This window comes from Haliaeetus leucocephalus, unplaced genomic scaffold, assembly GCF_000737465.1.
Source record: "Haliaeetus leucocephalus isolate CR32 unplaced genomic scaffold, Haliaeetus_leucocephalus-4.0 Scaffold1, whole genome shotgun sequence".
Lineage (NCBI taxonomy): Eukaryota > Metazoa > Chordata > Aves > Accipitriformes > Accipitridae > Haliaeetus > Haliaeetus leucocephalus.
The window spans coordinates 4,428,896-4,441,528 of NW_010972437.1; the positions used below are offsets into that span (position 1 = coordinate 4,428,896).

Sequence of the window (12,633 nt, forward strand, 5' to 3'; positions counted from 1 at the left end):
TGTCTGCATTTATTGTGCTGTATACCTCAGTTCCTCACTTACAGGTCTGCAAAGTATAAAATGTTGCTTGCTTTAATATCAGTCACTAGCTATTTGTGTTTGCATAGGCTATTCTAGCTGTAACGGAAATGTTTGTTGAGGTTACTATCCCTCATCTGCTTGTCATTGCCCCACCTATGGGTGGGTATTTTCTGCACTCTGAAATCTGTCAGTCTAACTGCCCGTGCTATTGCTGCCTAATCTGGTTCTGAAAAATAACCTGGGTTAGAAAAAAATCCATTATTAAAAGCATGTATGTTAATGCAGATCACATGTCAGAACCATCTTAAGATGAAGTTATACAGTGATACAGTAAAGCTGCTGGACCTAGAATTGGAGGCAGTGATAACCAAGTAACCTTTCCACCCAACTCAGCTGCATCTGGAATAGCACATGTGATAACAGCCTAACTCTTTAACATTACTCCCTAATTAATTAGATCAATAAGAAGTGCTCTAGCTGTGTGATTCCATTTGATTCCATTAGTATAACATTAATAATTCAACACTTTTAAAAGGAGAAATAATTTTATTGGAAATAAAATTATAAGCTTTACCAGACTTACAGTCCAGGTTTTTTTCTGGGCCAGTGTGACTTATCTGTGTGTTCCCAAGACAGTATTTTGGGATTTATTCTTTCTTTAGAGAGGACCAATTCTATGGAAGCCTAGCCCTAGAGAAAGCCAAGATGCTTGATGCTCATCTTAATAAAGGCTGGTCTTCCAACATGGGAATTGAATACCAGTAATCTATGCTTAACTTAGTTATTGTTCAGTCAACAATTAATAATATGTTTTAACTCTCTGTGATAGCATCAAGATTAGAACAGGCATTTCTGGGAAGAAACTTTAGCATAGCTAAGAGTTGTATTACAACAGTACATTGTATTCACTCTGATTTCTCAATAACCCCCTTAAGACTGATCAGCTTCATACACATACTTTCTCTGAAGTCCATCAAAGTTGTGGTCATGATAAAAAAACCCCAAAATATTACTCTTTTTTTTTTTTTTTCATTTGGCAAATAACATTTCAACTTATGTTTCCGAAGTGAAAAGGTAGCATTATATGACATTATTCATATGGATAATTATTACAGCAAAACTATCTTCAGTTGTTTCTATGCAGAAATGTTTTGAAATTTATTGTTTAAAGCTCAGTGGGAACAGTAGGGATGCAGGCTTAAATTTGCCATTCTGAGAAATCTACTTAACATTGAAGAGAGCCACTGGCCTCTTCATGAGGCATCAAAACATTTTTAAGCTTATTAATTTATTTTGATACTGAATCATAGAGCCTAATTTGAGGTATCTAATGGGATTTTCCTTTTCTTATGTTTTTGTTTGTTATGTGAAATCTCTAAAAGAAAAACATAAGAACCAGAAGACACTGTAGACTGCAGTATGCTTTCTGGTGGAACTAAACCTTAACTGTGAATTTCCATAGGACATGTTAATTCAGAATGCTTTCATCAGTTCCTTTCATACCTCCTATTGCTTTAAATCTAATCTGCCTATTTTTAGTTCTGTGTGGCTTTTGATATCAAAGCAGGAGCAAAATCAATCATAAAATGAAGTATCTGTTGCATCCTTAACAACTTACCAGCACTCAACTGCTAGTAATACCAGCTGTGTTCTGTGAATAGCAAAAAAAGAACTGAAAACTAATATGCTGCATGAGAAATGTATGAATAAAGTCTGTATGTGTGCATAAGAGTATTCTTACTACCAGTGATTGACAGAAACCCAATTTTAAGCTAATTGTCTGAAGCTAAGGTCTTTGTATGAGATGAGGAAGATTTAAGTATGAATTTGAAAGAAGCACTGTTCTGACATTTAACTAGAACTGTTTGTCCCCACCTCAGGTAGCAGAAGTATCCTTATTAAAAATGGACAATGCATACAAGATTCCGAACTTGAGATGCTGGGCTTATGCCTGCAAAACAAACTTGCCATCAAACACAGCATTCCGAGGGTTTGGCTTTCCCCAGTCAGCACTGGTGACAGAAACGTGGATAACAGGAGTTGCAGATAAAACAGGCTTATCACCAGAAAAGGTGACGAAATGAAGGCATCTTCTCTCCTGAAATGAAGTCTATGCAGTTGGAAAGTTAAAGCCCTTTAGATTAGCTCAACTGTTTGAACAAATCTGTTCTAAGTCAAACGTAATTTGTCCTAAAATTCATATTTTTTTAAATCAGTGTCTGGTTGTTGAATGAATAGCATGCTCTTACAATCTGAACCAAACTGGTAATTGTTCAAAAAACATACAGTAATCTTCTTATTGTCTACTAGTCCCCTAAAATGGTCAGTCTGCCTTTAACAGGATTGTGTGATAGCTGTTGATTTTATTATTTCAGATTAGGGAAATAAACATGTATAAGGAGAACGAGCAGACACACTTCAAACAAAAGCTTGATCCACAAAACTTAATACGGTGTTGGAATGAATGTATGGAGAAATCTGCATACTACAGTAGGAAAACAGCTGTCAATGAATTTAACAAACAAAATTACTGGAAGAAAAAGGGGATTGCCATTGTACCAATGAAGTTTCCGTTTGGACTAGGCACACGTTATCTTTCTCAGGTTAGTTTCTTTAAAGAATAAGTGAGCTAAGATTTTTATCCGTAGAAGATTACAGTTACTCTACCTTAGGATACAAAACAAATGTGCTATCTTTCAACTTATGGAAAACTGTCATCCTCCTAATGGTTGTTCCCTGAAGGCTACGCTAGCTTCTAGCTCTCTTGAAGCTGAGATCAAAGTGGTTTGGTTTTCAGGACCCAGGCAGCTTGGACCCTGCCTACTTAAAGGCCAGTCCTATCTCTTGTGATGTGGTATTGGTATAGATGAGTTGAACACTTTTATGAAAAGTTTTTGAGGACTGATGGCAAAGTGTTCATTGGATAAGTTATCCATTCTAGAAACAGCTCCGAGCTTACTCTTTCTGACCATGGGGGTACTGTGAGATAGTGTTCTTAAAGACTTTACCATTTGATGACATCAAAGACAAAGTTTAAGGAACAAAAGGACGGTAGTATTTTTGGTCTTTGTGTTTGTTTTTTTTTAATGTAGGTGTCCAGTGCTTCTGGAATAGACAGCATTTTATCAATTGAAAATTAATTGACTGGCTTGTAGCATATGAAACTGGCTGTCTCTGTTCAAGACTAAAGTCACAGGGTCTTTGTAGTCTACAGTGTTACTTCCATCTGAGTCCAGGTGGAAAATCTCATTCAGAACCTTACTGCTGTGTCTAATGCTGACAGCCTGCCTAACCTATGCTGTTGAAAAACCTGTGTCCAAAGGCTCTCAAACACCAGTGAAAGAGACAATGGAATTTGCAGCAATTTGCATGTATGGCCACTAGCAAGGGAAGTCCTCCAGCTTCTTTTGGAACCACTGAGGTACTGTTACCAGGTATAGATTTATTTCAGCATCTAGCACAGAAAAAGCAGACCTCCAAGGATTTGTATCTTTTTCTTTTGAAGTTCATTACAGAGGAAGAGGAGGGACTAGCATTCCAAATTTTGCCTTCTATTCAAAAGCATTGAACAGATTGAAATACACTTCAAAACTGTGTCTGTCTTTTTTGATTCATCAGTTCATTACCATATACAACACATTTCTCACTAGTCTAATCTTGATTTTGTTTTTCTTTTTTAGGCTGCTGCTTTGGTTCATATTTATACTGATGGGTCTGTGCTTCTGACACATGGTGGAATTGAAATGGGGCAGGGTATTCATACAAAAATGATTCAGGTAACAAATGATCCAAACAAATATTACTTTGTGCTTTATCTGTCATGCAGATAAACAGTGTGAAGGTTTTCTTCTTGGTTAGTTAGTGTACTGGTAGGACAGTTTCTTTATCAGCATAGCCACTGCTTCTTTGCACTGATAGAGCTGGAAAGCAAAGATACCTTCATTAAGAGTCATAGAGTCAGCAGGAAGGAAAACCAGATTTTTTTTAATTCTTCCAATGGTATGCGAAGAGGCTTATTAGAAATAAGATTTTTTGGGGCTGATCCCATAGAACCCATAGTAAAAAAAGACAGTCAGTATTCAGATTACTATACAGTCCAGACAATATTATTATGGTCATATTTGTTTAATGCCTAATTGAGAGTCAGATCTGTAAAGATGTCTGTCAAGTCAATGAAAGCTTGGGATCTGGGCCTGCATAATTTGCGCTAAGTCATACCAGATATAAGCAGCAAAATCAGGAACCGAATGTTGGACTCCATAGTCTCACTCCAGAGTTTGAGTACAGCTAAAACATTGCCCTTCTTTTCTGTTTCTTCTACTGACAAACTGGGTAGAATGATTTCAGCTGCAGGTTGGAAGAGGACTTGCTAAAACTTTATCCTTCCTGGTATTGCTGACTTCTAGCAAGTACTGGGGAACTGTTGGTGTGTTTAGAATGTTTCTAAAACAGAGAAGAATGTGTTGTTCTTCCTGAAACAGGTTGCTAGTCGAGAATTGAACATCCCCATGTCATGTATTCACTTCTGTGAAACGAGCACAACAACTGTTCCCAATGCATGTGCCTCAGCAGGATCTGCAGGGACAGATGTCAACGGCATGGCTGTGAAGGTAGAGAGTAGTATTTAGTTTACAAAACACCCTATCCCTCGTGGTATTTAATGCCTACCAAACTTTAAGCATTAGTGATCCCATAGAAATCAAGTTTGAGATTACCAATAATACCACTGGAGATTGCCAAGAAGAAACATGACTTGACAGTTTCTCAGTAATGGTGCTTATGAATTTTCAGAATATGATCTGAGCTTTCCCCAAAAGGCTTATGTTTGACAAAATCTTCGTTTCAGCTAACAAACTAACTAGTCCTGTACAAATCTTGTACCCCATTCCTCTTGTAAATCTACCGATTCATGCACATTCCAGCCCTTGTAACATAACCCTTTGTAAGGTTTTTGTCTGTGCAGTTAAAATGACATCTCCTATCATACTTTTTCAAACCAAGATGACAGTAAAGCATATACTAATTAAGTACTAACAGAACTTATCTTGAATAGTAAAAAACTTGTCTGTGTGAATTTTGTGTTATATTCTCCTGACTTCTCACCAGGATGCTTGCCAAACTCTTCTGAAACGCCTGCAGCCTATCATCAACAAGAATCCAAAAGGGACTTGGAATGACTGGGTAAGACATGTGAATCCTACTAAATGTGTTTCTGTGCTTGCAGAAACTGTGATATATGTATTGTAGTCTATCTAATCTGCTCAGCCTAATAATCCTAAAGTTAAAAACTGTAGCAACAGGTTATTTCACAGAAAGATGGAGTGTAGGTGCTTGGGTTAGATATGTGGGAAACAATCCCCAGATCATATCTAGTTGGAAAGGAGGAGAAGCTATCTGTGAAGTGACATTAGGAGGCAGAGAAGTTTTTAATATACAAAAAATATCAGCTTGTGCAATAACATGACCCACCCCAGCTTACCTTCAGACAAGCTGCTGCCAAAAGATTGTCAGGGTATATATGTACAGTGTCAGTTTTCCTACATGGCTGTTCTTTATTTTTACCAAATCAATAAAAAGAAGCCTTCTCAACTTCTTTCATCTCTCTCCCATATGCAGTATATCACAGAACTGCACAAAAGGTAGCAGGAGTCCTTGCTCCTATTGCTCTAATGTGTAACTCATTATAATATTAGTTACATTTGCAATAGAGTAGTACAGAAATAGTGCTAAAGCTATTTATAGAAATGGCCCCTGTCTGGTCCTCACTTGAAAATGGAATAGAGTTTTAGGGCTAGAAACTGAATTTTCTTAACTAAAAGCTTTCTGTTATAATATCAACTATTTTTATGAAGATATGGCTGAGAATCTAGTCCTATGTATTGAGATGTTAAAAGAAAACCTGTTTGTTATGTCTTCTTATCCAGTATTGCTTGCTATCTGTGGCCTAATGAAAAAGACAATCCCTGCCTTGAGGCATTTACAGATTCAGTACACTAGGGTGTTTCTTCTCAAGTGATTAAACGCTATAATAACTGTGAAAATGTAAACACTTTCTTGGCAGTAGTAATTCCTAGCAATAGCAAATAATGTTGGAATATACGTGGTAGCTTGATAACTGACAGCTATGTATGCAAAGATAATCTCCTGTAATAGGTGCCAAATTAATTTGGATAATTCAGACACACCCAAAATATAAGCAGAAATGTCTGACCTAAGACAGGATGTTAATATATGCAGAGAAGTAATTTTACATCTTGCAAAGTCTAAAGTACAATTAATTAAAAATAATAATTAAAAAAACCCTAAACCCCCAAAAAACCTTCTTGACTTGTAAACTGAGTAAATCTGACATAAGAATCACTGAAAGGGAGTAGATTTGGGACCTCATACTATCATTTTTACCCCTGGCAGAAGAACACTGCAAAGAGTATTTCCCTTGTCAACTGTCATTTTTGTGCAAGTAGGTCATACAGATCATTTATGTCAGTGACTTGTCAACCAGATCTGTTCAATTAACAAAGAAGGACCCATTTCTATTGAACTTGAGCAGAAAAAAATTGAGCAGGACCCTTTCTGACTACGGCATTACCAGTAATAAAGATTCTGCAAGAACACCACTGTTGGCAGGTCTATTCCTTATTCTATTGCTAAAAGAATTCAGATTGCTCGTCCAAACTGGGTTTAGTACTACAGTATTGGGCACCATGTGCAGCTAAACATGCTTAACTCAGCTGGTCTTCCTTTCTTTACAATTTGTTACAGTTTGGGTTTTAAGTAAATATATGTAAACAAGTAAATATATATAAATAAGTAAATATATGTAAATTAAATAAATATATATATATGCTGTGTTCCTTCCTGACTCCTTCCTTGGTTTACCACAAACATTAATATATTTTACAGATTAAAGAAGCTTTTGAACAAAGTGTGAGTCTTTCAGCTACTGGCTACTTTAGGTAATACATCTTTGTTCCTTAAAAATGCATAGGTTAGACCAGGACTGATTTCTGAAGATAACCAATGCCATGAATAGAAGATCCCATCCAATAGTTCCTTCTAATGGCTCGGCTTATGTTTTATGTAATTCTTTGATATATGGGGGGGTTGGTGTATAAAGTTTAAGCGCTAATTTATGCCTAGCCTTATGTGGACTCTCTAGGAAGTATCAAAAGAATATTTCATCCCATCTTTGCTCCATGATTTGGCCACTAGCAAACCAGAAAGCATCTAGAAAGTGACTGCTGCCTGTAATGATAGGTGTGCAAAATGGGAAAGAGTTTATTTACTGGAGGCTGCATTGCTACAAGCTATCAATATTGTTGTACTACAGATTATTTACACTTTTACCCACAAACATGATCACACCGAGTTGCATGACAGGAAGAACAAGTGGCAGCATTAGAATATTTATCCAGCACACACCTGTAATTAGCAACCAGGTGCACTTGTAGAAAATTAGGCCCATTTAATTCTAGATCTGAACCTTAAGGTCAGTTTTCTCTAGAGGAAGGAGAATTTAAAATGTCTGGGTGAGTTTAAGAGAGATCTCATGGTAATCTTTTTTTTTTTTTAAACTAATTTAGGAAACAGATGCCATGATTCAGCACTAATTGAAAGCTAGCGGGAGACTTAGTGCTTACATGAGAAGTGGGGTTGCTCACTGACCCTAGTTTTGGAGTCATTGTTTTGACCACTTTGCTTCTGGAGCCTCAGAAAATTCCCACCATATATACTCTTAGATGTGGATTTATTTACAACAGCATGCTATTGTAGGACACAGTAATCTTAAACACAATTCCCACTAGTCTCTCTCAATGCAATCTCATGGTCCTTTTTCTCCGAATCCTTTCACAGTGTTTTTAAAGAACCAGAAAGGAAAAATTGCTGTGCTGTAACTCAGGTGGTATTCAAAGCAAAGCTTCTCTTGTAGCCTGCTGGGCCTTTTATCTTCTCTCCCTTCACCTGTATTTACCTATTTATCAATAGCAACTTTTCAGGTATTCAGGCAGCCTGGACTAAGTTGAAGAGGCACTTCACAAACCCATACTTACTTAAAACACCAAGAAAAGCCCAAACAAAATGTCCCTTCCTGCTGTTAAGTCTGTTCAAGTATGTCTTCTGCTTATGCAGCCCTTTAGGAATGTTGATATCTCCAAAGCAATGAGCAATAGTCATATGTTGCTATTGACATTTGATGGTGTCTAAAAACATCTGCAGATCCCTGAGCGTCAAATCCTGTATTGATCTAGTTCTTATCCAGTCATATCCTCCACATCCAAGAATCTCAAAGCCAGCTGAGGTAGATGGGATGTGAGAAGTTGAATATGTGGATTTTGTGTATCCCTTTTTCAATGCACTGTTCAATGGTCTGAATTATACTATAACTGTTTTATGGGGTATAATTTTAAATATGCTCAACAAAGACATTTCAGTCATACATGGTCAGAAAATATGCCTTGGTCACATAGTTGGGAGATACCGCATTTCACTGTCCTTTTGTGTCCATTAAATTTACCCCATCAGTCCTGACTACTATAGTCTCCTCAGTTAGTCCCCCCTCTCCCTTCTAAGTAGTTACACCTTTATTTCAATATTCCTGTTTTAACCCTTTCACTCATTCTGTAGGCAGTTTCTGTAATTTTAACTCTTTCGTTTCTCTGTAAATTATTCTTTCATAGGTCCTGACCAGTTTTCCTCCCTTTTTCTGAATTCCCTTATGTGCTATTACCTCAGCAACCATTACTTTAAATTTGTATTCAAACTTGATTACCATGTCTTTATTAGTATATTTCTGAGATTATGCTGTTTCCTAAACTGAAGAAGCTTGCTTGTCTGCTAAGTTTTATATAAATACCAGCTCCATCAAACCTAAACTACTAGTACTCTGTAGGATTTCATGGAATTTAATTGTTGGGGTTCTGACCTGTTATTTAAGATGTCACTTGAAGTACTTTCAAATTTCATGTGCTCATCTGCTTTGTTATGATGCAAACATGCATTGGTTTTCTTCTTGTGGACTTCGTTTCTTCTGTCAGAGGTTACAATGAAAACATGGATTGGGAGAAAGGGGAAGGACAGCCATTTACATATTTTCTCTATGGAGCTGCTTGTTCAGAGGTGGAAATTAACTGTCTAACAGGAGATCACAAGGTAATAACTGAGTGAGGTGCTCCAACAATCACTCAGGTTTTGCCTTAATAAGTCACCTGTCTTCACATGATAGGAAATATATCAACAGTGTAAATACAAATTACAGGTGGAACAGAATGAAAGCTGTGCAGTATTAACCAGCTTTTGGCATGTCTCTATTAATGTCATATGGGTTCACCTTTTGGATTATGGCAGACATCTAACATGTTCTTTGCTTGTTCTTTCCCTGTTTGCCAGCAAACAAATTACAGCAGGCTTTTGACCATCTAGACAGCTAAATGTCATAGACTGCTGATCATATGCCCTCTAGGTATACTTATTTATGTGGGGATTTCCCTGTGCAATGGGAAAAATCTGGCAGAGCTGCCTTCTGTTAAAGTTGAGATAAGCCTATTTGGCTTGTAATGGGCTATTTGAAATTACTTTGAGATTGTGTACATGGAGGGGCCTCTGTCTTAGCATATGTTGTAACAATGAATACCAACTCTAACCTACATTATGTTTTAATACCTCCACTCCATGCATCTCTCTCAGTAATATGCATTTGCATTTTATTGACAGAACCTCAGAACAGACATTGTTATGGACATTGGATACAGCATAAATCCAGCTGTGGATATAGGACAGGTATTCCAAGAATTTCCTGCTGTCTTTTTTCTGTTAGACTGATAGCCTTATCTAAAGTGAAGATTACCTCATTAATTCAGAAAATGTTAATTTCTTACTAGATAATAAGTCATAGATCATATTAGAAGGTCCTTTACTTGTAGACTTGCCCCATTTGAGTCAGTGTCAGAGCTTTGTAGATGTCAGTGAAGCTTGAATTTTACCTATGGTGTAGTACTTCCTGTATGTATATATGCCCACTATCTATCTGCTGGACTTAAATCCTGTTCCTGATCTACAGTCTCCAAATTCTCCTGTTGTTTCACCTGCCTTCCCCACTTGATAGCAGGGAAACACCTTTCTTCATTGCAGGCTGGTCCACAGATCTCATCACTTCATCATGAAAGCATTTGTCTCTGCCTGGTATGAGAGAGGAGTGTGAAAGCTTTTCCTATCACGGTAGCCCCCAAATGTTGAAGAATCCCATTAGGCAAACAGGAAAGAAAATGGTCTTCTAACAGCTAGTGGTACAAATCTGTTCTTCCCAATGTTTTACCCATTTTACCAAACATGGGAACATAAATGTTATCTTTTTTCTTATTTAAAGATTGAAGGTGCCTTTGTTCAAGGCATTGGACTGTACACAATGGAGGAATTAAAATATTCTCCAGAAGGAGTCCTCTATACTCGGGGTCCAGATCAGTATAAGATCCCTGCTGTTTGTGATATTCCAGAACAGTTCAGTGTTTCCCTGCTGTCACCTTCCCAAAATCCTTATGCCATCTACGCATCCAAGGTAAGCAAACCATCACACAGCCTAATTCTTAGATCCCAGGATGAACAGAGAAATTGCTCTGATATAAAATATATATAAGTTTTCAGTTCCTCTTCTTTAACATTTCAAACAAGTGTCCATGAATTGTTTTATTTATGACACCAGGGAAACTAATATGAAAAGATATAATGCGGCATATTGCTGCATATCTTTCATGGTTGGCAAGTAGTAATTTTAGGGTTTTGTTAACAGACCACACACAGAAGCTGCAAGCTGAATTTAAAACCATACTTTTAAAATGTGGTGATAAACTAAAGGGTTAGAATAAAAATACCAAATAAATTGATGGAGAAATCATAATGACAATAAGAGTGTGCAGCTTACTTATGCGTGTTATGCAATAAGAAATAGGACTGTATGTGTGTATTTATATGAGAGATTGGCTCAAGTATTCAGTTGGTATAATCATTACTTCAATTTACACAACCAAATATTCTGGCCAGTTGCATATAAGTAGTAATGGTAAATCAAGATGAAGGTAATTCTGCAAATTTCCATCTGTTTCAAGTATTAGGTATGCTTTTAGACTATGGTAAAATAAAACAGCATGACAGGAGGAAAAAAGCATATTTTACAGCAAAAGTTGCTAAAAAACAAATAGGTCCTTTAAAATTATTTAAAGCTGTCTCAGAAATACATAATTAGAATAGTATTTGTTTGAAAAAAATGTCATATAGGTGAAGTAGTTACATAGTTGATTTGGAGCTGATCTACAGAGCTGATGCTAATATCCCTCTTCAAACAGAGCTTTTATCCTTTTCTGTGAACTTATCTCCTATAATTAACCTTCAAATTCACTGTAAGAAGGTGTGATTCGATCTTCATACACCATGTTTGGGGAAGATGTTTGGTTCTCAGATGTTAGCAAAGGGATAAGTAAAATTCAATTGCAATATCCCAATCCAGTCCAGATTAAAATGTTCAATACCACAGCGCTGAGAGAACTATGGAATAAGGGTGGATTTGACCTATCTTTGAGATAAGGAAAAATGTGAATCTTATGTCAGAACCAGTGAGAGGATGTCAAGCCCACTGAGGTCAGTGGTGTTTGACTGCAGGAAATTATCGTGAGTTCAAGCCTTGTTTCTTAGTTGTATCTGTACCTAGGTTTGGATTGGTTTAATTTTATCTGCTAGTTATTCTAAATTTCAGTTTAGCAGTGAGCCAAAAAGATTCTAAAATCGATAGCCAATATTTGAAATCAACCTTTTTAGCTCCCTGAAAGCAGCTACCATCAGAAGACTTGGTGTGATCTAAGCTTGCTTCCACTAAATCTAGAATAAGCTTCCTTACTGAAGGACGAAACACTTTTTAAAGTCGCTGTCTTTTAAGCTTTTTAGTTGATATTGATATGGCATGTACTCCTCTCATTTGCTCAAAACCTACATCTATTTGACTTCTTTTTTTTTCTTTTTCAGGGGATAGGCGAAGCAGGACTTTTCTTGGGAAGCTCTGTGTTCTTTGCTTTGAGAGATGCAGTAACTAGTGTGAGGAATGAAAGAGGACTGAAAAAGACCTTTGCACTGAACAGCCCTCTGACTGCTGAACAAATACGGGCAAGCTGCGCAGATGACTTTACTGAGATGGTAATAAGAAGGTGGGGGAAGGGTCTGTTTAAGTATCTCTGGGTAGAATTGCATACTGCTTTTGGCACCCTTGAATGGTGGGCTGCCTAATGATGTCTCCTATTGGTCATGCTTTGTATACAGCAATATCATATAGCTCCTTGTAATTGAAATGTCTGGTAACAGGTCTCACTCACACAAGTTACTCCAACAAATGCCGTTCAAGCATTGTATTGGAATTTCCCTGGTTTTTTATAATCTTTTTTTTCCTTTGAAATTTATATAATTTTCACAATCCCCTCTTTCCCTGAAGCCTCCTCCTTTCTTCTGCATGTCAAATCGTATAGAGGATTAAATAGCTCATCTTATTGACGTGCAATGGATGAGCCTCCAAGCATTTTCAGTCTCCTTCCAGGTGCTTTCCCCCAGTGACTTGCACTCTGGCACTGTCACCTC

General features: G+C 37.1%; 1 protein-coding gene across 5 annotated transcripts in view; it reads left to right on the forward strand.

Annotated features, from left to right (window-relative positions):
• AOX1 (aldehyde oxidase 1) overlaps positions 1-12,633 on the forward strand; it is a 53,072-nt gene that overhangs the window by 30,826 nt on the left and 9,613 nt on the right. For 4 of the 5 annotated variants that reach the window (XR_774173.1, XR_774174.1, XR_774175.1 and 1 more), the window contains exons 25-34: positions 1,902-2,093; positions 2,397-2,624; positions 3,702-3,797; positions 4,503-4,631; positions 5,128-5,202; positions 6,925-6,977; positions 9,057-9,171; positions 9,733-9,798; positions 10,385-10,573; positions 12,031-12,198. Coding sequence is in view for 2 of the 5 variants with exons in the window: in XM_010564545.1 (XP_010562847.1) it covers positions 1,902-2,093; positions 2,397-2,624; positions 3,702-3,797; positions 4,503-4,631; positions 5,128-5,202; positions 6,925-6,977; positions 9,057-9,171; positions 9,733-9,798; positions 10,385-10,573; positions 12,031-12,198 (1,311 nt within the window). In the remaining 3 variants the exon portion in view is untranslated. Of the gene's footprint in view, positions 1-1,901; positions 2,094-2,396; positions 2,625-3,701; positions 3,798-4,502; positions 4,632-5,127; positions 5,203-6,924; positions 6,978-7,604; positions 7,974-9,056; positions 9,172-9,732; positions 9,799-10,384; positions 10,574-12,030; positions 12,199-12,633 lie in introns of those variants that run through there. The other variant, XM_010564564.1, reaches the window with a different exon arrangement.